We start from the raw sequence: 22,742 nt of genomic DNA, 5'->3' as shown, positions 1-22,742 counted from the left end.
CCAAAAAGAAACAAAAGACCAGAAAGAAAAAGCACCTTAGCTTCTGGGCTTAGTGGTCAACTTCTTCTCAGGCATGAGCAAAGCTCCCACCGAAAATCAAAGGTGCAGCCAAGGGGATAAGAACACAAAACACATCAGGGAAGGGACAAGGTTTGGAGGGTTTGTCAGTGCCGTGTTTGAGGGGTTGACAGTGGCCTGGCAGCCCCTCAGCAGCTTTCAGGCCAGTCTGGAAGTTCCCCCCTTTTCACAGCAGCACAGACTGGCAGCCAGGAGCAGCTGAGGTGCTGTGAATTCACACCTCAGCCTCCCTGCTCAGAGCAGCCTCCACTGAACTCTGCAGAGCAAAAATCCTCCAACTCTGGCCAAGCCATTTCCAGCCTGAAAGAACCAGAGCCAGCAGAATCATTTGGAAAAGTACAGAATCTCCTTGACCTTGGATGTCAAGCACTGATATTGGTGTTGGCTTGCTCAGGAGCTCTCAGAGCTGCCCTGCTGCAGACAAAGAAGTCAAAGCAGCAGTTTTCAATCTTTTTTGAACTGCAGAACCCTAAAAATCTGGGTTCAACAAACAGTGTAGACACATCCTCTCCCAGCACAGCTGTGCCTGCTGAGATCCTCCTCTCCTCCTTGCCAGGAGCCAGAGCTCACTCCAACCCTCCAGCTGAGCTGCACATGGAAGTGCTTCCTGATAGATTTTCCTCCAAATGGGTTTGGTTAGCTGAGGCAGTTGAAATGTCTTTGCTGACCTGGCTCATTCTCCTTGAAAAGCATTTAGCAGCAAAGCCCAGTGCTGATCTAAAGATGTGATAACCTCTGGCAAGGGAACAGTGATGAGCTGCTGGGAGCTGAACTTCTCCAGAGAGCACAGAATGTTGTGGTCTCAGCCCTTCCTGCAAGGGGCTGTGGAGCTCCTCATCTCTCCTGCTTAGGGTGCCCAGAAGCCTCCAGTAATTTGCCTGCAGCAGCAATGGCAATTACTTAGGCAGAGAGGAGGTTATTCAGGACATTTTTAGCTGTCTCTTGATGTCATTAATAGCCAGAAGAAGTGGTGTGAGCCCTGCCAGCACTGCATGGGGCAGCATTTTGGAATGACACCACTTTGCAGTTTGGGAGCAGTTTATTTTTGCCGCAGTTCTGAAACTGCAGCTAATAGTTCATGGACTGAACCCTTCAGTTACTTCCAGTCAAAGCTCTTCCAGTCTTGGAAATGGCTGGAAAAAAGTCTGATTTCTGCAGTCATAAACAGACTCTGTCAGAAGTCCATGGCTGAGGGGGCAAGAAGAGCTTCTGCAGCAGGGTGAGGACAGCTCAGCTGGGGAGATCCTGCTGCCAGTTTGCCAGTGGCCCAGGGACAGCCTGGACGGAGCAGCCAGACATGGAGAAAATCCACTTTCACCTCTGACTGCCACACAAATGAGTGTTTCTCTGCTCCATTAACCCAACACTTTATGAGCCATTTACTGTCACTGCTGCTCAGCCTGAGAAAGGGCTGTTTTATTCAGGAATGGACGAGCAGGAGAAAGCTGGGCTTGCTTTGCTTTTTCTACCCCAATTCTAACATGGTCCCACGCTAGTCTGAGCTGAGGTTTCTGTGAGGACACATCTACAGGTAGGAGCTCCACCAACGAAGCCCCAACACCACACAGCAAACTCTGTTTAACACACAGCAAGCAAGAACCTGAATAAATGGCAAACTGGTGCTCTTACCTGTCTGGTTTGCTGTCCAGGAAAGCAGTAAGTGGAGAGAAGACAAGACAAATGTTCAGGTTAGAAAGGACTTGCAGAGGGAAGGGGAAGCATTTGCTCAGCTCTAACCCTGGCAGCAGAGGTGGGACCAGCAAAGATCACCCAGATAGGACACCAGCAAGGACCCCCCAAGCCCCCAGAGCAGTGTGACATGCTGGGATGCAGAGTTCACACCCATGTGCACATGGGAACACAACTGTGCAGCTCAAAGCTGGAGCAGGGCTCAGAGAGCTCCCTCCTCCCCGGCCATGAGATGTCCCAGCTAAGGACACCTCTCTGCTGGCCACTGCCACCATCATTCACTTGGCTCTCCCCTGGTGCCCAAGGAAGGATTTGCCCTCAGCTGACCAGGACAGCACCAAGCAGGAAATTCCCTTCAGGGGACTTGGGGACACTCAGAGCATCTGAGGTGAGGGCAGCGAGCAGCTCTTACTTTTTGTAGAGCAGGATGGCGATGACGATGCAGATGATGAAGACCACGGCCAGGACAGGCCCGATGACCCAGATCAGCCCCTCCTCGCCGTCGATGATGGGCTGAGGGTCAGGGTTGTCCAGCTGGATGGGGTCGGAGAAAGGACTGGCAGCATAGGTCTGGAAGACATGGAACATGGGGAACACAGCTCAGAGATGGGATGGGGACTGAAAGGGGGCAAGCACAGGATAATCCACAGCAGGAGCTGCAGCACAACCCAAGTGGTGACAGGGAAAATGCCTTCTTCACCCTTGTCCCTGAATATCCATCTGATAGGAGTCTTCCAAAGCTCAGTGAGACAGAGCCCTGAAAGATCACACTCTGTGAAGCTCCAGCCTGCCCTGTGTCTGTGTCTCTCCCCCTCTCACAGCCAGGAAGGTGCTTTTCCAGCTGCCTCTGTTCCACCACAGCCCTGAGTCCTCACCACTGCCACAAACACACAAATGCTTTCCCAAGCTCACATGTAACCATCTGGATTTTGACAGTCAGATAGGATTACAGAGCAAGAGGGAGGGGATTAAAACAAGAATTAACGCTTGGCCTGGTGACTGAAAAAAAAATCCTGAAAAATAAATATAAAGTAGTAAAACACAGTGTGAGTCCTCTGCTGCCTCTGCACTGAGCTGGGTTCTTGAGGAGGATCAGAGGCATGTTGAAACCCTTTGGAGTCCTGACTAAAGGGCATTGCCTGTCCCATTTTAGGGAGGAGGATTTCCCATTTTACACAGAAACTCCAGAAACTGAACAGCACAGAGAACTGGCATGGCCTGGTTTGGGAGAGCAGCCAGGGACAGGACATGAACAGAGGCTTTGGGTCCTTGAACTGCATCAGCTCTGAGCAGGCTGGAATGCTGCTCCACACTGGGGCCCAGGCCACTGGGAGTGAGTCTGCAGCACCTTGTTTTAAAGCAGAAATTACCACAAGCTGCAGTAATCCGATTGAGAAACCCATTCAGGAGCGTGTCAGCCTAATCCTTTAATATCAAATACACAACTAAATATTTATTGGGGGAAAAAACCTCTGAAAACCCTTAATTTCCAATAGCTCCCTGCTACAATTCCATAGGGGGATTTAAAAACAACACAGTATTAGGTTGTTTCCCATTGTGTGTGAGGGAGGAGGCAGGTAAATATTAAAATAGTTGTTTTCATAAAGCCAAGCACAGCCCCAGTGAAAACAGCAGAGATGCTGAACTGGTTTATGGCACTTGTACTTTGCCATAAAAAATGCTCCCCTCTGTGCTTGGAGGGGAATTTAGCAATGCTCAGAGTGTGACGTGCTCTCGGAGCAGCATGTCTTTGCTCTGAGGAATTAAAGAACAGCCTTTAAAGGAAATTACTCTTCAGAAAGGGGTTTGACCCAGGGCTCTCTGAACTGTCCTGCAGTCCTGAGGGGACAGTTCAGTGTTCTTCCCCAGTCTGGAGCCAGAAGTGTACAAGTTCTGTCCACAAAGACTGGGAGAATCACAGCTGCTCATCCTTGGCCTGGTGCTCAGGAGAGCTGAATGCAGCACAGGCAGATCCTCCAGGATGCCAGGAGGGCAGCAGGGCTGTGGCAGCTCCTGGTTCATCCCAGGGCTCAGAGCGGGTCGGGGGGAGCAGGCAGCACTTACAGCCTCGGGTTCCTGCAGCACTGCCAGGATGAAGATCACGTATTTCTGCCCTGGCTCCAGGGCTCTGTTCTCAAAGTTGTCGTAGTGTTTCATGTCCCCCAGGATGAAGTGGGAGGGCAGCGAGCGGAAGCGAGCAGCGATGTAGGGCTTGGGGAAGTCGAGCTGCCGCGAGTGCCGCAGGCTGCGGCGCCGGAGCCTGGCGATGTCCTGGACCAGCTGGGGGAGCAGAGAACACCCTGAGCCCCAGAAGGGAGCAGGAGAGCCAAACCAGCCCTCAGAATGGCCATTCCCTGGTGCTCCGAATGTGGCACCCCAAATCCCCTCCCAGCCCTCAGGTCACCAAACCATTCCAGCTGTTTGCTCTGCCCCTAAGCTGAGTCCAGCTTCACCCACACTCACCTCCTCCAGGTCCATCTCCTCAGGGCTGCCCAGGGGGTTGAGGAATTGTCCTCCTCGGGACTTTCTCAGAGGCACCACCACAATGTAGAAAGCTCTAAATGTTGGGAATGATCAGGAGAAACAGAAGGAATTAGCCACGGAAGAAGGGAGCGCACACTCTGATGTGAGTTTGCCCAAACTGCCCCACTGGCTCAAGCCCCTTATTTTTCATTTAGCACAGTTGACATTCCTGGAACGAGCTGGATTCAGTGGCAGCCCATGACACATCTGTACTCTTTTCACACTTCTTTGGCTTTTCCTGTTCGTTATGGAAGTGCCTCCAAAAGGCAACAGTTAGGAAGGCTGGAAATGCAGGGAGCACCCCCTGGCACTGCCCCGTGGGTCTGTGGTAGTCTCCAGCCATCAGGGCTGACCCCAAACCATGAACTGAGCACCCCACACCTGCAGGTAAACAGGAACTTACTGGACAGGCACAGAGCTCTTCACGTCGGGGAGAATCACCACCACGTTGCCATCAGCATCAGGCTTGTGGGTCACCTCTGGCTTCTTGGACAGCATGTCAGCAGCAGTCCAGGCAGCGACGTTCTGCTGCAGCCCCCCCATGCTGTTGCCCTGGTTCATCAGCACGAAGTTGTAGAAGGTTCGAGGCCTCAGGTGGGTGATGAGCTTCTTGGTGGTTCGTCCATCCACGTCGACGTGCAGCCCATTGTACTGGATCTGGGGAGAGCAGAAGGAGGTTGTTCTCTGAGCTGACACTGCTCCAACCCCTTCCTCCCCACCCCTTCGGTGTGCAGGGAACGTGGAGCACTCAGCCCTGCAGAGCTGCGGCAAACATGGGAAAATCTCCCATGTTCCACTTGCCTTGTATGGGGTAGGAGAGTTGTAATTCTCAGGGAACTCCCAGCTCAAAAGGACAGATGTCTTTGTCACCATCTTCACCTTGAAGTTTTTGGGTAAAACTGTGGAGAAAAAAGTGAGGAGGAAGGGGAGAAAGGAGAAGAAAAGGCAGCAGAGGGAAGGAAGAGCAGGAAAGAGAAGGAAGAGAACGTCAAGTGCTGGAAGAGGGGCTGCCAGGCTGCGGCTGCAGGAATGGAAGGGATTGCTCCCTCCTCCACACTGTGCTTGAGTTTGCCAAGGTCCATCTCCCAGTGCTCCCTGTCCCCATGCCTAACCCCAGGAGGGCACGTGGCTTTGTCCCCACGCTCTGGGCCTGGGTGGCTGCTGCAGGAACGAGGTGCTGGCTGGCTGAGCATGCTCAGGTGAGGAAAAAACCCATCCCAGGTCACGGCTTGAGGGTTTGCTTTTTTAAATTTTTGCTCTTTTCTTTTGGCTGTTCACAAAAGCTGAAGAAAATGCTCTTCCCACCTGTACAGCGCCTGGCCCCCCCCAGGTGCCAGCGACAGGAGCTGTCCGGACTTAACTTAGAAGAAAGTGGTAAAAGGGACTTACCTGGCCCAAGGCAGAGAGGAGCGGAGGGACTGAGTGTGACACCAGAGTGCTTTGCATTTACTCACGAGCCTGGCTGAGCCTGGCCTGACCTCTCCAGCTCTCTTGCCTCCCGGCACCAGCCCCGGATAGAAGGGGAGAGAGGGAGGAGAAACCGGTAAGTCCTACCTTGGTCCAGCTGGAACGTCCGATACTGGACGGTCGGGCTGTAGGGCCCGGGGCCTTTACTGGTGTGAGCACGGATTTTAACATCATAGGCGGTGTTGGGTTTGAGGCCGTTGAGGGTGTAGGAGTTCTCTGGGGAGGGGGGAAGGTCTTTTTCCAGCAGGTTGCCGGGAGAACCGGCTTCCCGGTAGGCCACGGTGTACTTGACGATGGCTCCGTTCCTCTCGGCCAGCACGGGGGGCAGCCAGCCGAACTGCACCGACATGGACGTGACGTTGCTCGCCTCGAGGATTTGGGGGTAACCCTTGGGGATGTCTTCGGGGGTGGTGAGTTCCTGCACAGCTTCCTCCCCAAAGCCAGCCCGGCTTTTCACGGCCAGCTTGAACACATACGTGGCGCCCTTGTGGATGCTGGGAGCGACGTACTTATCCTCCAGCGCCGAGAATTCCAAGGTGGCCAGAGGGTCGACATCCTTGCGGCCAAACTGCAGCCGGTAGCCCAACACCTGGCCCTCCGCATCCAGAGGAGGCTCCCATTTCACCAGGAGAGTGTTCTCCTCTGTCTGGTGCACAGACAGGATGGGCTTTCCTGGGACTAGGAGAGAAGAGAGACACCTTCAGCCAAGGCTGGGGCAGGGGAGAGGAGCTGCAGAGATTCCAGCTGCAGCAACAGCTGCCTCAGGTCAATGGCAGTGTTCCTGCTCAGCTCTGTGTAACTCAAACTGCTGCCACCCTAGGTGGATGAGCCCTAAATGGTTTGGGGAACCAGGAGCACTGCCAGCATGTCAGCTGGGAGGTGCTGACACACTCCTACATTCATTTCTTTCCCTTTGTTCAGGATGGAAAATGTGCACAGCTCCTCCCCTATCCCTGAGCCACTCACCCTCCCACTGCTGGGAAGAACAAACTCAGGAGTCCTGACTCCCAGCCTCCTGTCCCAGCTGCTTCCCAGGGCAGGGAAAAACAAACCTGGAGTCCCCAACCTCCCAATCTCTATTCCTCTCTCCATCTCACAGCCCAACTCATGCAGAAAGAGACTCGAACAGATTGGCCCAGGCTGGGAAGTCTGGAGCAGCTGAGGGTGAAGCAGTGAAGGATGGGAGGAGGTCTGGGCAGCCCCAGGTCCTGCAGCAGGCACAGGGCCAGCTCACACGGCTGGCTGCAGCTCATCGCCCACTTGGGGACACAAGGAAGCACAGAGGGAGGAACCAGAGCCCAAAATCTGTGTGAGGCAGAGGGCAGGGAGAGCTGCTGCTTGCTCCGTGCTGTTCCTCTCCTCTGAAGGGAACACACAGTGCTGGTGTGTTCTCAGTGAGCTCCTCCACATTTGGGGGTTCTGGGGAGCTCAGCAGTGCCATGTCTCTGCCTAATGAGCCCTGGCACTGCCTGACTGCTAAGCAAGCCCACAGCCACAGTTAAATGACACATGCAGACCCAGAGATTCCCGGAGCCAGAGAAAGCAGAGCATTAATTCCAGCAGCTCACGCGTCATTGACACTCAGCTCCACTATTAGACATCTAATTTCTTTCCGTCCGCCTTGCTATTTCTCCTGGTTGGACAGGAGGAGAGAAAATGGAGCTGGGAGAGATCCCAGAGCACTCCCACAGCACGAGTGTGACAGAGGGTGAGGAATGCTGAGGGTGGCTGGGGGAGCAGGGGAGGATCTGCCTGTGCCAGGGGAGAATCTGACTGTGTCAGGGGAGGATCTGCCTGTGCCAGGGGTTCTGAAAGGCTCAGAATTCCCTCTGCCTGTGCCAGGGGTTCTGAAAGGCTCAGAATTCCCTCTGCCTGCTGCCTACAAGGACACCTCAATGGGGATGAGGGGCTGTCTCTGAAACAAATGCTGTGTTCCTTCCAAACTGCCAAGGAACGGCAAAGGACGGTGCTGGGAGAGCCAACCTCCTCCCCTGGGAATGCCTAAGTAACACATTAGAGAGAAAAACAGTGCCATTACCTTTATGTTTCGGTTTTTATCACAAATGTTACTATAATCAGCTGAGCTTGAAAGTATTACATCTGCACAACAAATATTGTTTGGAATAGAGGTGAGAAGAAAGCGCAGAGAGGGGGGAAGTGTTTTATTTTGCAATTGGTTTGGACAGCAAAGGGGAAAATTAGATCTATTACTGTATTTAAATTCAGCCCCCAGCCCTGAATGATAAAGAAAGAAACCTCTCCTCTCAGAAGGTGTATTGACTCAACATTGCCAAGAAGGTAAGAATGTTACAGAGCCATTTGAAAGATTTTTTTTTTTTTTTAATAGCTATTTCAAGTCAGGAGAAATTGAGTTTTGGGTAAGAGCTGCTGTGCTGGAGAAAACATCCCTCTGTGACTGATCACCTGCACTGCAAATCCTAATGGGGAGAGATGAGGGAAGGTGACAAGGGAGAGTGACAAGGGAGGCAGGCAGAGAGAAAGGCTGCAGAGAGGAAAACAAAGGGCAGAGAGCCTCGGGAAGAAGGAAAGCAGACAACCAGGGAGTCAGTGAGGAGAAACATGGGTAGAACTGGGGGGGAAGGAGAAGAGGGTGGGTGAAAGAAAGGCTTTGGCTGGGATTTGCAGGCAGAGCCCTGATCCCAGAAATGTGGGCCAGGAAAGGTCAGAACTGCCAGAGTTTCTCCCTCCAGTCCTGAATGCTGGGATGAATATCCAGACATGGCACCAGCAGAGAAGAGCGGGCAGGACAAGCCACCCCTGCCTGCCTGCTGCTCTTCAGGTCCTTGCAAGTCACCAGCAGGACAGCAGAGCTCTCCTGTCCCCAGTGAACCTGCGTGGGCCACCAGCAAAGCTGCACAGACTCTCCAGCCAGACCAGGCAGAGTCACCTTCCTTCTGATGCACTGGAATTTATAGCACAAGAGATCACAAGTGATGAATTCATCCTCCATTGTGTTTCTGGGCTTTCTGCAGCACTGGGCAGAAAATTGTGACCTTTGGTGAGGGGTGCATGTGAGGAATGAAGAGGTTTCTGCCTAACTAAATCTAATTTTGCCTTTGGGGCAGCCTGGCTCTTGCTGCAAGTCTGTCCTCCAAGAAGGGAGTGGGATGAAAGAAGGTGAGTCTGGAGAAAAGTTCTCAGCTTTAGGAAAGGGGTGAATGGCAGGGGTTGAGGAAAAGGCTCTCACCTGCTCCCTTGGTGGTGACCACCTTGGGTTTGCTGCGAGCACCATCTCCCTTCATGGTGTAGGCAGCCACGGTGATGGAGTAGGCAGTCTCCGGCTGGAGCCCAGCAATGATCATTTCCTGTTTGCAAGATGCCAAAGGGAACAGAGTCAATACTCAGGCCCACAGCCCGGGGCAGATCTCTCCTCCCTGCAGGAGTCTCAGCCCTTTTCCAGCATGCAGGAACACCAAATGTGAGCGCACGAGACACGCTGGGGTGACAGCTCCTGTGGGAAGGGGCAGAAGGAGGAGAGCCCTGATCCCCTGGCGAGGCACTGGCAGCTCTGCAAACACTGCCTGGCTCTGCAGGGCCCTGAGCAAGGTATCCTCCTCCACATCTGCCTCTCACACGTTCCCTGTCTTCACACAAACCACTTCAGCATCCAAATGCTGTCGCTCCCTTCAAAGCTTTCCTCTCCACCGTGCAGCCTCAGAGGAGGCTCAGAGGTTTCAGGGAGATTACATTTTTTCACCATTACCCCTCTCTTCTCTCCTCAGAGATATTTTTAATGCCTTCATAATATTAAAGGGATTGCTTGAATGCAAAGTGCAAGACGACACATTCCGCTCACGCTCAAGCTCCCTGCTAAATCCCACCCCCTCCTTCCCCATCCTCTATCAGCCTCCCCACACCTGCCTCCCAAGAGCTTTTGTTGGAACACTGGCCTCAAGAACAGCCCTTCCCCAGGAGGGATCCAGCCTTTCAAAGGGCTGTGTTGGAAAAGGAACACCCGTGCTAAATCAAACAGGATGACAGCACATGCAGCAGGGTTTTCCCCAAGGCCCTGCAAAGGAGGGAGATGGGAATGTTGTGCATGTTTTATGGCTTTCCTCTTCTCCTCACCCCTTTGTGCTTTCAATATTAAATCTCAGGGCAGCACTTGGGAAGAATTTGTTAGTCCTGAAAATAACTATTTCCCGATGGTGAGCTGGGGGTGGAACAGCAGAACTTGGGAACAGTGGGATTTTGATCAGCGAGTTTGGAAGCTGTCAGCTGCAGGGACACGCTTGGCTTCTGCAAATGAAGAAACCTCTTCTGCTCTCACACCTGCCACTGAGCTTCATGAAGATTTTAGGCAAGGGGCTTTGCCTTCCAGGAGACTCATTCTCCATCCCTAAAAGGGAGGCTCCTCACTTGTGCAGGGCACTTGGCAACCCCCAGGAGACACAGACACAGCCAGTTTAGCTGTGTGTTATCTTAGGACTCTGTCATTCCCAGGAGAAAATGCCTTTTCCTACTGCTTTGTAGCTGTAGGGCTTTGGAAAACATTTATCATTTTAGCAGAAACGGCAAATGCCAAACAGCCAAGCTGATTTTAAAGTAAAGGTAAAATCAAAGGTAAAAGCACCAATAATGATTCAGTGCTTCGCATCAATGAGTTTCTAAGAACTGTGGCCCTTTGAGGGTACAAAGCATTTATTCATGCCCTGATAGCTCAGGAGTCATGGATTCTGAATTGCCAATGCTTCCCAGCCTATCTTTTCCAGACACAGAGGTGTTGGTCCATCTGAGCACCCTGGTCTGGTGGAAGGTGTCCCTGCCCATGGCTGGCAGCAGAACAAGATGGCCTTTAAGGTCCCTTCTAACCCAAACTGTTTTAGGATTCCCAGTGTTCAAGGCAGTCCCAAGTTCAACATTCCATCTGCTTCCCCACGGAGGAGCAGCAGACCCATCTTTCCTTCGGAGCCAAAGGGAAAACCCTGTGGGATTGCTGCATGCTGACGAACAACACGTCACAGAGGGTCACGGAGCAGTGACAGGGAGGGGACAATGCATGGCAACACCAAAAACAGGCTCTAAAACAGGCACACTGGCACCGCAAAAAAAAAAAAAAAAGGAAAAGGAAAATATCACACCACAACAGGAAGTGGGAGAAGGGAAGAGGCAGAACCAGCATGGAGGATTTTTATGTTTTTACTTACGTATTCAGCAGTGTCATCTGTTTCCCACTGGGCAGAGAACAAGAGAGGTTTGGCACATGAGAATACAAGAGGGGAAAGAAGGGAAAGACAGAGACACAGCATGAGGAAGGAGTCCCTGAGCAAGCAGCCACACAAGGTCAGAAGTTACCAGGCAAGCATGAGGGAAGAAGTAGAGTGGGAGAAATTAGTAGATTCCACTGCGGCCTTTGCCTGAATTCAAAGACTTCCCAGACACAGGGTGAACATTTATCTCCGTGCTGGGACAGCACTTCATGCTCTTCCACAGCAATATAGTCTGGGAGCTCAACTGAACTGCAGAGAAACAGCCACACTCTGTTCTCACGGGTGACCCTGAGTGACCCCCAGAGTGACCCTGCCTGGACCCACCCTCCCAGCCCCGCGGGTGGCCAGCTGAGTCCTTACCTGGGCGTCGGCCAGCATGATGTCCTTGATGTGGGGCAGCCCCCTGGCCTCGCCGTTCTCCATGCGCACGTAGTGCACCTGGTAGCCGCGGATCTGGCCGTGCTGGCGACTCTGCAGCGGCGAGCGCCAGAACACCTGGATGGCCGTCGAGTTCAGCACCTCCACCTCCACCTTCCGCGGCGGAGCGCTGGGCACTGCGGGGGAGGCACAGCCTCAGGGAAACAGGACCCACACTGGGGCAAACCTGGCGCTCTTTTAGAATTCTTTTTAATTGAAGAGCACCTGAGAAATTTGGGATTTCTGTTTGTTATTTACCTGACCTATGTTATTTGAGGTCCTACCCTTGCAGTGAGGGTGCTCCTCTGCCTTCATGCTTTTTCCTGGTTTTATTTTACTGTAGAAATACCAGGAAAATTCAAGCCTCTGAGTGGGGCCATTGAACTGTTGTCACTCAAGGTTTTTGGAACTTCAACAGATTCCTCCTTTCTACTACTGACAGAAACTTTGACTTAAGGAGGAGGTAGTAACAAGGAGTGTGTGGGAAGAACTCTTTAGTATCTTAAAACGTGCTCTGAGGCACAGGGTGGGATTCTTGGGGCTGTCCCATGCAGGACCAGGAGCTGGACTTGGCTGCTCCTTGTGGGTCCCTTCCAGCTCAGGATATACTATGATTCCACAAAACCAGCTTCTGGCAGCAAAGGTTTTCTCTGATTTCGAGGCCTTGGCTGATCCCAGGGCTGATCCTTGGCTGATTCACTTTTCAGGGGAAGTGGTGCAGTCAAGGCTCAGAGATATTAAGAAAGTCTCCAAAAATCCAGGAAATGCCCTAGAGCAGAGCAGGAGAACCCTTCAGGCCCAGCGGGCTCAGGGTGATGGCACCAGAGGATGCCACCCAACTCGCACCTTGGATCCCACTGCAGCTCAGCCCCATGTCCTCCCTGGCAGGGGAACAATCCCTCCAGGGCCAGGAACCCCCCGGGAGAAGCCAGCAAGGCTCACTCACCATCCTCATCGGTGCGGACGATGACCGGCGAGCTCTCCGGGCCTGGCCCCACCTCCGTGTGAGCCACCACGGTGACGCGGTACTCCGTCCACTTCTCCAGCGACTCCAGCAGGATCTGACTGGTGGTTGGGGGGATATCATTCACCTCCTTTAGCTCCGTGTCCTCCGAGTCCAGCGCTCGATAGTGGACGCTGTAGCCGGCCAGGACGCCGTTCTGGCTCTCGGCCGGCGGCGGCCGCCAACTTACCAGAATGGCGGTGGAGCGAGTGCTGACACATTTTACATCTTGAGGGGGGGCAGACGGTTCTACGAGGGGGGAAAATTGAGGAGGGGAGAAGGGAAAGAAGGGAGGAGGGGAGGGGAAAAAAAACAAAAGATGGGAAAGATAAAAGAAAAAAAAAAGGGAAATGATAACAAAAAAATCTAAAATAAAACGTACGAAAGTTTGGTTTAGGAAGATAAAATTAAAAGAGAAGAGAGCTTTTTGTTGTTGTCTTTTTTTTTTTTTTGAAATGAAGAGGTTTGTGAAAAAAAAAAAAAGCCAACAGAAATTAAATGGGGCATCAAAACTGAAATGGTGTAAAAGCAAAGGACTAAACCAGCGAGCGGGCCAGCCAAGAGGGGTCCTGCTGCTTCCACTAAGCTGGCACAAACTAAGCACCCAGCTGTACCCTATAAAAGCCCTTTCCTTTGGCTCCCTGTTTTACAGCAGCCTGGCAAATCCTGCTCTGGCTGGGAAAGCACTTCTTTCCAACCTCAGTCTCTGGGATCTTGAATTTCTTTGAAGGGATCTGTGAAAATTAAGTAAGAAAAGCAAATCTTTTGCCAGGAGGCTTAAATTTAAGAGTCTGTACCTCCAGATGGAAGTGATTAGTTGTCCCCAGACTGGAGGAGGCCAAATCCCACAGTGGGAATGCCCAGGACACTGCCAAGCAATGGTGCTTAAAGAGGAGGTTTTGGAGAAAACATTGCAGGAGGGAGGCAGTGGGTTTGGTGAGGTATTCAGGTATCCAGGGGATTTTCCAAAGCAGCAGCAGGTCTAATTCCCACTGCACTCACTGCCTGAACTGTTTCTGAACACCCTGGGAGAAAACACTGGCAGTGTGGCTCTCCCCAGGCACCTTCTCAGGGTGGCAGCAGCTGCCTGTCCAAAGGTGGCCAGGAGGTGGGGAAGGTGGAAGGCACAGCTCTCCCTTAAAGCTCCTCTAATTCCATCCCCTGCCCTGGGCAGGGAGAGCTTCCCCCAGGCCAGAGTGTCCATCCTGGCCCTGAACACTCCCAGGGATCAGATCACATTCCTGCCAGGCACTAATGACAATTGATCAGCCCAGGGAAGCAGAGTGTGATACATTTGGAAGGCAAATCTATAAATCCCATCTCACCCAACTGCAACAAAGAGCTTTTAACTCTGCAGACAGGGCAGGAAATGGGGTGAACTCATGAGCCCCAAGGTATCACCTGCAAGACGCAATAGATCAGTGCTGGTCACTACTTCTCATTCCTCTCATGCTTTTTAATCAGCTAAAAGCTCTTTTACTGAGGAATGATTGTTTTCAAACCTCTTATTCCCATCCTTGAGTCAAACCCAGATGTTTAAGCCCAGTTTGCCTTGAGGACTCTGCTAAATCCAGGCACACTTAGCCCAGTTGGCACTGCAGTGAGAGCCACACACTCTCCAGGAGCCTCCAGGAGACAGAGGAAACTGGGTTTTCAAACAGGGCAAAGATAATCCTTCCACTGCTGTCTGAGCACCCTGCCCAGGAGGACATTTTGGGTGTTTTCCTTCTATTTTGATGCTCTATTGCTGTCTTTATCCTTCTCCAAGCACTCCCAGTGAGGAGGCTGACAAGCCCAGGCCACGGCTGGCCACGCAAAACAACACAGAATATGTCAAATGAACCAAACCAAAAGGAACAAACTGGAAAATAAAACATAAATCAAGCCAATAATCTGAAACAAAAAATAATCAGAAAGGAAATCATAATAATAAAATAATGCTGATATAAAAAGTGACTCCTTCCAGAACATTCCCAGTCTGTTTACCTACCTTCCACGCTTCAACTGCTAACTTATAAGACTTTCTTACAAGAGAACAAGAGGAACTGAGCTACAAGGCCAGACCAAGCTCCTGGTGGGTTTCTGCACATGACTGGCTTTCGAAATGCCACTCTGCCCATGATGAGTCCCCCTGAGTCCTCGCCCAGCAGCAGAACCCCAGCTACTGCAGAAATGGCAATTTTGGTCCCCAATCTGTTCTCTTTTGCTAAACTGCCAGCACGAAGAGCAGGGCAGCACACTGCCAGTGACAGATCTCCTTCCCCCTGGCTCTCTCCATCTGCCGTGATGGATGCAGCACCTCTCAGACAGAGGTGCACTGCTCATCCCACACCCCAGAACCAGCTCAAGGATGGTTTCAAGGTATGGAGGGAAAGACTCAGCCCTCCCATTGCTGCCATCATGCCATTCCCTTCTTTTTTTGCCCCCATCAGGGGACATATTAAAATCCACCTTCCCTGCCCAGTTCCAGCCAAAGCCACCACAGCCGAGAAACCCACTGCAGAGAGGGTCTGACCTGACCTACCCTTGATCCTGAACCTCATTCTGAAAGCCCCACAAGCAGAGCTCAGCTCCAGCTGGCACTGGGGTCACTGTCTGCCATGCTCGCTCACTCACCCTCTACGCTGCAGCACAGGGACCTACCGAGAGGCCCTGGGCGAGGCCTCCTTTTGGGATGGTTTTGCACTTTCTCTGCTCAAAACGGGCGGGTGGGGGGTGGGTGATGGGGGAGAAGGCTCAGGTCCCACCTGGCCCCCTCCCCATCACCCCTGGACTGCAGCAGAGGAGGAGAACAGCCAGGGCTGCTGGCTGGCCACGCTGGAGACGCCTCTGGGGAGCTCATGGCACTGCTTCCTTCACAATCCAGCCCAACCTGTGACCCTGGGGACGCTGGGGACAGCGCCGGGAGCTGGCAGGAGCCCCAGCCAGGAGAGCATGGCCTTTGCCTGCTGGCTGCTCTGAGCAGCATTTCGGGATCCCTCCCACCCTCCAGGGCTCCAGGAGTGTCTGCAGAGCCACGCAGGGTCAGCCTGCAGCCACAGGGTGGACTGTATTTGTGAATCTGCTTGAGACCAGCCAGTACTCACCTGAGCTGCACCTTTTACATGCTTTAAAGTTGACTGTCCAAGCCACAAGAATGACCCTTACTGACCTTGTACAACATCATGTTTTTTAACCCTTTAGGTACCATAGACTTTAGGGGTTTCATTCACTCCATGTACTGTGAGGGGGACGGGAAGGAGAGCAGAGCTAACGTGGGGGAAATGTCCTTTCTGGGGAGGAACAGAGGGGGAGAAAACCCCGTTTGCTCCTCTACACCTGAACATGCAGCCTCACAGCACCCACCCTGCCACCCCTGTCTGCTGACCACGCTTTGCACTCCGGAATTTCCGAGTGGGAGAGTTGCCAGGGAGCCTGGGAAGGTCATGGCTAACCAGAAAGGGCAAACCAGCTTCTCCCAGCCATGAGAGTCTGTCAGTTTTACAAGCTACGTCTCTGGTACTTGAAGAGTTAAAACCCAGCTACTTCAAGAAGAAAAAGATACTTTACCTTTAGTTTAATGGATTTTACTTTGGTTATGATGCTCAGGAGGAGCCACCCTGGCAGGGAGGTGCAGGGAGGGGTGCCACATGCGGGAGGTGCTGGGAGGGGACAGCAGGAGGGCAGGAGGAGCAGGGAGGAGGCTTTGTCATTCCAGAGACAAGATGCCATCGTGGTGTGACATCGCCCAGCAGGGACAGGGACAGCAGGGAGCTGCTCATCGGGTGCAGGGCATGCAGGCAGGCAAGCAGAGAGCAGAAGAGAGAAGAAAGAGAGGCATGGAGAGGGCCGAGGAGGAGCTGAACGGAAAAGGAGCTGCGGAGGGAAGACACAAAAGCCTGTCCCGAGCCAGAAGGTCTGTGAGCCGAAGGATGTCACCCGGAGCAGGGAGAATTGACTCGTTCCTCCAACAGCCAGCCAGGAAAAAGTGTTTCACCGTGTTACAGGACACTGACAGCTCCCAGCTGATGTTCTTAAGAGCGTTAAATTAATGAGACTCTCCCTATGGAAGCTGAGCTACAGAGAGAGAAACCCGGCCGTGTTCTGGGCAGGTGCCAAGTTAGAGAAAGCCCCAAAGCCTTCCCTTTTCCCAGATCCCCTTCTCCTCACCCTTTAGGGACAGATTTTCACTAAGCCCTACTGCCAGCAGCTCCCACACCCCTCTTCCAGCTTGTTTCATTGAACCAGAAAGCACAAATCCCAGACCCACTTTTCCTCCCATCCCCACGGATCTCAAGGAGACAAACCCCTTGGTAAACAGAAGCAGAGTGTAAGTTTAACACTTATTTTTCAGGTCCTTTCAGTTCATTCCCCCCTCCCACGCCCCAGAGATGCTCCCTCTGACAGTACCACACTGGGATCAGAACCAGCAGATGTGCAGCAGAGTCAGGAAAGGATTTTCCTATGAAACGTAGAGAGAGTATGGAGAAAAAGAAAAGAAGGAAAAAAGGGGAAAAACATTTGAAGGAAAGAAAAAACCAAAAATCTTTGAATGGAGTGGAGGCCTGAGAAAGCCTCAGTAAGGAATTCTGTCTGTGCAGAAAGAGAGACTCCCCTTTCTTCCCACTCCTCAGGGGACAGAAAGAGAAGGAGACAGGGCAAGGGAGAGGCAGCAGGACGTGACAATTAAAAAGCCCAGCCGAGAGCCTGCTGCTCCCCCTCGTTAGGGACTCAGGGATGGGAGCAGAGCTCTCCCTTCTCACACTGGTGACCAGAGCCACTCCTGAGTTAGTTCTGCTCCCGGCTACTCCAAACTGCAGCGGAGTGATTTAGTAGAGATGAGAGGAGACAGAAAACACAAAGAACAGCTGCCACAGCCACTCATGCAGTGAAAAAACACCTCATTTAAAAGCAAAGATCTGTGAAAAGCCCAGGTTGAAATATTGCCATCCAGGGTTATTGTCCCCAGGGCAACAGCGAAGGGAGACAATCCATTAAACTAAAACCAGCACGTTTTGGTTGCATTCTCTCCATCCTGGTATCATCAATATCCCCTCCCAGCCTCCACAGGACTCCTCTCTCCTTTTGGCTCTGCTGAGGCCCAAGCAGGACAATTCCCAGTGCTCCACGCCTTCCTCCCCCTGGCCATGGAGGTGCTCATGGAGAAGAGCACAGGGACTGCTTCCCCAAAGGCTGGGAAGGGTTGGATTTGTGAACAATCACCTTCCCTTCTCCTCTCCCTGCTGGTCCCTCATCTCCCTGTCCACTGCCTGTGTCTCCTTCCTGCCAGCTCTGTGCTTCGGGCTGTGGCTGCCATCCCCTGAGCATGCTCAGCACCATGGCCACTGTGGCCACCAAGGAGCACTCACTGCCCCCATGCCAAGTGGACAGTGCTACCTGCCCCCCCCAGCACCCCAAATCCCCTGCTCTGCTCCTGGCTCACACCTCGACTAGCTGGACCTGCAAAGGGAGAGGGGAGCAGATCCCAAACTGTCCCCCCATCCCTGGAGCGAAGCCCCAACCCCCAGCTCCACAGCCCTGTGCCCACCATCTCTGGCTCCCTGCCTGAGGTCCCTCAGAGAAGGGTGGGAAAAGGAGAGACACCTACTAGACTGCAAGGTGCGCTCTCGGACCTCCGGGGTGAAAGCCCCCAGCCCAAAGGCCGAGCGGGCGGCCAGCCGGAAGACATACTCAGTGTTGGGCTTCAGGCCTTCCACCGTGAACGAGGTCGTTGGCTCGAAGTTCTTCAGCACCTGGGATGGGCGAGGGGGGAAGGAAAAGAATAAACCCAAACCAAAAGCAGCAGAGGTGAGCCCTGCCCAGAGACACCTGCCCTGCTCCCCTCGCTCTGCCAGCGCAGGGAATGGCAGGGCTGGGGAGCTCCTCAGCCCCAAACCTGCTCCACTCTGGCCTCACCTCCTTGCTGTGGTCTCCTTCCCTATAGAGGAGCTCGTACTTCACTATGATCTCCTGGCGTGGGGAGCTCCACGACAGCACAATGCTCGTCTCAGTCTTGGCTTCTGCTCGGAAGTTCATCGGCTGCCCAGGAACTGCCACAGAGAGGAGGCAAGATGAGAAACAGGAGAAACCACATTAACTTGGCTAATTAGAAGGCTCTTGGCCTGTTTTCTTCAAAGCCTGTGTGGGAAGAGCACGTCAGCAGCAAAATGCCACACTGCAGCGTGGGCAGTCCTGCCTCTGAAGCTGAGGAGTTCCATCCCACTGCAGGACTCCAGCATGGCCAGAGCTCCTGGAGATGGAAGAATCCCAGTGCATCATATGCCTCTTTCTCAGCAGTGCAGAATACAACCATTCCCACTAATCCCAGTGTTACAAGATCCTGCAAGCAGGAAGCCCATGAGCATCCCATGGAGGATGCAGGGTTTCCTCCCATACCCCACGCCAAAAACCTGCTGGGTGACAGCTCATGATAAAACACCTTGTGTTTGCAGCTCAACACATCTGCTGTGACAACTGGGGCTTTGCTTTGCTCCCACTGCAGAGAAAGGGAAAATAAGGCTCATTCCCCACTCATCTCTGACAAAGCAGTTTCTGGGTACTTTAGGGAGAGTTAAAGTGTCACCACTGCCTGGACAGTTTTACGTCTGTTAAAGACATTCAGAATCATGGAATGGTTTGGGTTGGAAGAGACATCAAAGCTCATCCAGTTCCCTGGGCAGAGACACCTTCCACTGTCCCAAGCTGCCCCCAACCTGGCCTGGGACACTTCCAGGGATGGAGCAGCCACAGCTTCTCTGGGCAGCCTTTGCCAGGGCCTTCCTACCCTCTGAGTGAAGAATTCCTTCCCAACAAGGAATCTAAACCTCCAAATCCAACCAGCACCTCCCCTTCCCACAGCCCAGGTCAGTGACACAGGCACTCACCTCCCTGCTGTGTCTTAACCTGGATGGGGTCGGACAGGGGTCCATCCCCCACGGAGGTGAAGGCCAGCACCCGCACGGTGTAGGTCTCATCCTCCAGCAGGCTGCCCACGGTGGTCAGCAGGCTGTCATCCACGTTGTGCTTCTGCCAGTTGCTGACGGGCTGGTCAGGCTCCATGGTGTAATAGACACGATAGCCCCGGATCTGCCCGTTGGGCTCCACAGGTTCCTCCCACTGGATGATCATGGTGGTGCTGCTCAGCATCCTGCCCTGCACATTGCGGGGGGCACTGGCAGGAGCTTGTTCCCCAGTGCGAGTGACCACCGACTCACTGGGAGGCCCCTGGCCGATGCTGTTGACTGCAGAGACCCAGATCTCGTACTCGGAGTTGGGGCTGAGCCCCCCGATGCTGTAGCGTGTGGTGGTGATGTCCTCCTTGATCTGGTAGGGTCCATCCTGGCTCTTGGACTTGTACTCAATGACATAGTAGGACACGGGGTCTGGATTCCCAGAGTCCCAGGTGATGGTGATACTCGTTGCTGTTGTCTCTGTCACCACTGGTGTCCCAGGAGCCTTGGGAAGCGCTGAGAATCAGGAAGAACAGGCATTTAAAAAAAAAACTACAGCTGCTGAAATGGTGCCTAATTGGGCTGGTTAGGGCTGCAGGCTACAGCACCAATCCCGGCAGCTCAGGAAAGTGCTGCTGCAATATTATGAACCTAGTTATCCACTCTATTATGCTCCTTAAACTGCTCCATCAAAAGCAAAGTGTTCACTAAACATCTGGAATCATTAGCAGAGGCTTATTGCACATCCGGCGGCTCGTGGGGCAGGGAGGGAGAGCAGCTTCACCAGAGCTCCTTCCCAGCACGTGCTCAGCTCTCCCGGACAGTTCTGGGCAGGGAAAGGCACAGGGTGGGCTCTGCTCTCCAGAACAAACCCCCATAAATGCTGCGAGTGTTTCCTCTCAAGCCACAGAACTGCTGATTCCCATCTCCCCTCTCCCTCAGTCAGGGAGTCTCCCCTGGAGTCTGCTGGGGACTGCATGATGCCCAACACCCCCACTGCACCTGAGATGTGTTCTGAGCTTTACCTGTTCTCAAGCTTTACCTGCTGTCCTCACTACATACTTCAGACCCTTTTCAACCTCATCTTATCAAGGAATCCTGGAGTGGTTTGGGTTGGAAGGACCTTAAAGCCCACCCAGTGCCACCCCTGCCATGGCAGGGACACCTTACAGGGTGCTCCAAGCCCTGTCCAGCCTGGCCTTGAAGCCAAACTTCTCTAGAGCTCATCACAGTAAAGCACAAACTTCTCCAGGGAGAGCTGCAGCTGCTCCCACCCAGGAATGGAGCAGGGAGCAGAATCCAAACACAACTACAGAAGGCAGAAGGTGACCAGCAGGGTGAGATGTCCCACCTGGGCAGATGGGAGAGCTGGAAGCAAAGGCAATCTACCCTGCACAGCAGCTTTTTAGATTGAGAGGGTGAGACAGGGAAAAAGGGGAAGGAAGGAAATACACACAAAAATAAAGAGGATCTGAGTCCAGCCCCAGGCATCCTTCTGCTGGCACAAGAGCCTCACTGCTTGTGCAGAAGCTCAGGACGAGTGTCGTGACAAGATTCTCTAGTCCCTACTCATTTCTCCTGTCAGACTTTCCTCAGACAGATCACTGATACAACAGGATTGTTTTCCTTATCCCTCCCCTTCTCCAAAGTGCTTCTGCTCCACTCCCCCACCCGCCGATCCTTTCCCACCCCGTCTCTCCCAGCTCCCTCGTGGGCAGCACCAGTACTCGGAGCAGACTGGAGCTCCCACAGAGCTCTACACTCACCCAACCTCAGAGGTTCCTGCTTGGATTTAATACTCCCTGCTGAGGACAGAATAGACTGCAGAAGGCACCCGTGCTCCTCTCGGGAATCACTAGCTGGAAGCTGGGGTTATTCCCCATCTTGCTGAGGCAACAAGGGCACTAAAATGCTGGAACTAAGCTCTGCTGCAAGGCTTCACATGCCCGAGATCCTCAGGGCCTCGGCTGGATCTCCAGCCCTGGAGCAGGATGGCATGCAGGCTCCAAGCCACCCAAGGCTCCTTGCGAAGTGCCCAGCCAGCCTCATGTCAGGACAGACACAGCATGCGGGGATTTGAGTCACTTTTCTTCACAACAACCAGCTCGGGTGTCCTAAGGCAAGGGAAGCTCTCAAGCCACCAGATTCCCCTGCACTGTGGCTTTCCCTGTGTGTGGATCCCTGAGGATACAGACCCCAGCATGGGGCACTCGTGGTGCACAGCTCTGTGCTGCTGCTCATGCTCAGACCTCCACAGGTACTTGTGGGTAAGGACAGGACTGACACACCTGCAGCCAAGGAACCCTCAGTCCAGCCCTGCTGCCCCTGGCCATGCACACACATATCCCACCTGTGCAGCACCTGGACATGCAGAGCTGTGTCCCTGGCCATGCACACACATGCCACTCGTGTGGGATCTGGACATGCAGAACGGTGTCCCTGCCCATGCAGAACTGTGTCCCTGGCCATGCACACACACCCCACACTCATGCAGCACCTGGACATGCAGAACTGTGTCCCTGGCCATGCACACACATCCCATTTGTGCAGGACCAGGCCATGCACACACATCCCACACATCCCACACTCGTGCAGAGGTGTGTCCCTGCCCGTGCACACATATATCCCACTCATGCAGGATCACCTGGACATGCAGCAGTGTGTCCCTGTGCAGGTCAGACACTCCCAGGCTCTCTGTCCCATGCAGACACACAGTGACACAGGCACAAACCACGGGACATTCCCAGTGCAGTGACACATCCCACAGACACTGCCATGCACGAGCAGGGTGCATGCCCAGCTGTGCCCAGCTGTGCCAGGACACTCAGCTCCAGCCGTGCCCTGCTCCCCCAGCCCCCTGCTCCCCCTCCCTTACATTTCACCGTGATCTGGGCAACAGCCTCGATGACCCCCAGGCTGGACATGGCCACGCAGGTGTAGTTGGCGGAGTCCTTGACGTCCGTGAGCTCCAGGACATTCCTGCCCACGGGCATGTCGTCCTCGGGCGTCAGGTCCTCTGCTCCCTGCATCCACTTCACGTAGGGCATGGGTGACCCCACGGCCACGCAGGTGATGTTGACGTTGCCCCCGGGCATGATTTCATGGCTGACAGGGAGGATGGAGAAGCGAGGGGCCACACGGCGAACTGTGGACGAGACGCACAGAGGTAACAAAAAAACAAAACGGAAAACCAAAGCGAAAAGAAACGAACGAACAAAAAAACAAACAAAAAAAAAAAGAACAAAGAAAAAAAAAGGAAAGAAAAAGAAAGGAGAAAAAGAAAAAAGAGTAAAAGATAATTTAAATATAGATGGGGTTTGTCATCGTGTATTTTCTTCCTTCATTAAAAACAAAACAGAAAAACAAAGAAATGAAAAAATCAAAAACCGAAAACCAAAAAAATTA

The 22,742-nt window shown here is 53.2% G+C and overlaps 1 protein-coding gene across 10 annotated transcripts in view; it reads right to left on the bottom strand.

Annotated features, from left to right (window-relative positions):
- PTPRS (protein tyrosine phosphatase receptor type S) overlaps nt 1-22,742 on the bottom strand; it is a 116,317-nt gene that overhangs the window by 19,834 nt on the left and 73,741 nt on the right. For 3 of the 10 annotated variants that reach the window (XM_085040128.1, XM_085040132.1, XM_085040135.1), the window contains 15 exons: nt 22,213-22,482; nt 19,272-19,853; nt 18,304-18,437; nt 17,996-18,140; nt 12,352-12,657; nt 11,349-11,542; nt 10,926-10,952; nt 8,966-9,083; nt 5,845-6,435; nt 5,092-5,189; nt 4,694-4,947; nt 4,231-4,324; nt 3,832-4,047; nt 2,180-2,337; nt 1,708-1,719 (listed from right to left, as the gene is read on the bottom strand). In XM_085040128.1, coding sequence (XP_084896254.1) covers nt 1,708-1,719; nt 2,180-2,337; nt 3,832-4,047; nt 4,231-4,324; nt 4,694-4,947; nt 5,092-5,189; nt 5,845-6,435; nt 8,966-9,083; nt 10,926-10,952; nt 11,349-11,542; nt 12,352-12,657; nt 17,996-18,140; nt 18,304-18,437; nt 19,272-19,853; nt 22,213-22,482 — 3,199 coding nt within the window. The remainder of the gene's footprint in view (nt 1-1,707; nt 1,720-2,179; nt 2,338-3,831; nt 4,048-4,230; nt 4,325-4,693; nt 4,948-5,091; nt 5,190-5,844; nt 6,436-8,965; nt 9,084-10,925; nt 10,953-11,348; nt 11,543-12,351; nt 12,658-17,995; nt 18,141-18,303; nt 18,438-19,271; nt 19,854-22,212; nt 22,483-22,742) is intronic. The other 7 variants (XM_085040129.1, XM_085040133.1, XM_085040130.1 and 4 more) reach the window with 4 other exon arrangements.

This window comes from Lichenostomus cassidix, chromosome 28, assembly GCF_008360975.1.
Source record: "Lichenostomus cassidix isolate B80296 chromosome 28, HeHo_3.0, whole genome shotgun sequence".
In the NCBI taxonomy this organism is placed as follows: domain Eukaryota; kingdom Metazoa; phylum Chordata; class Aves; order Passeriformes; family Meliphagidae; genus Lichenostomus; species Lichenostomus cassidix.
The sequence above is the reverse complement of the archived record's forward strand: the minus strand, read 5'-3'. Positions and strand labels throughout refer to the sequence as shown.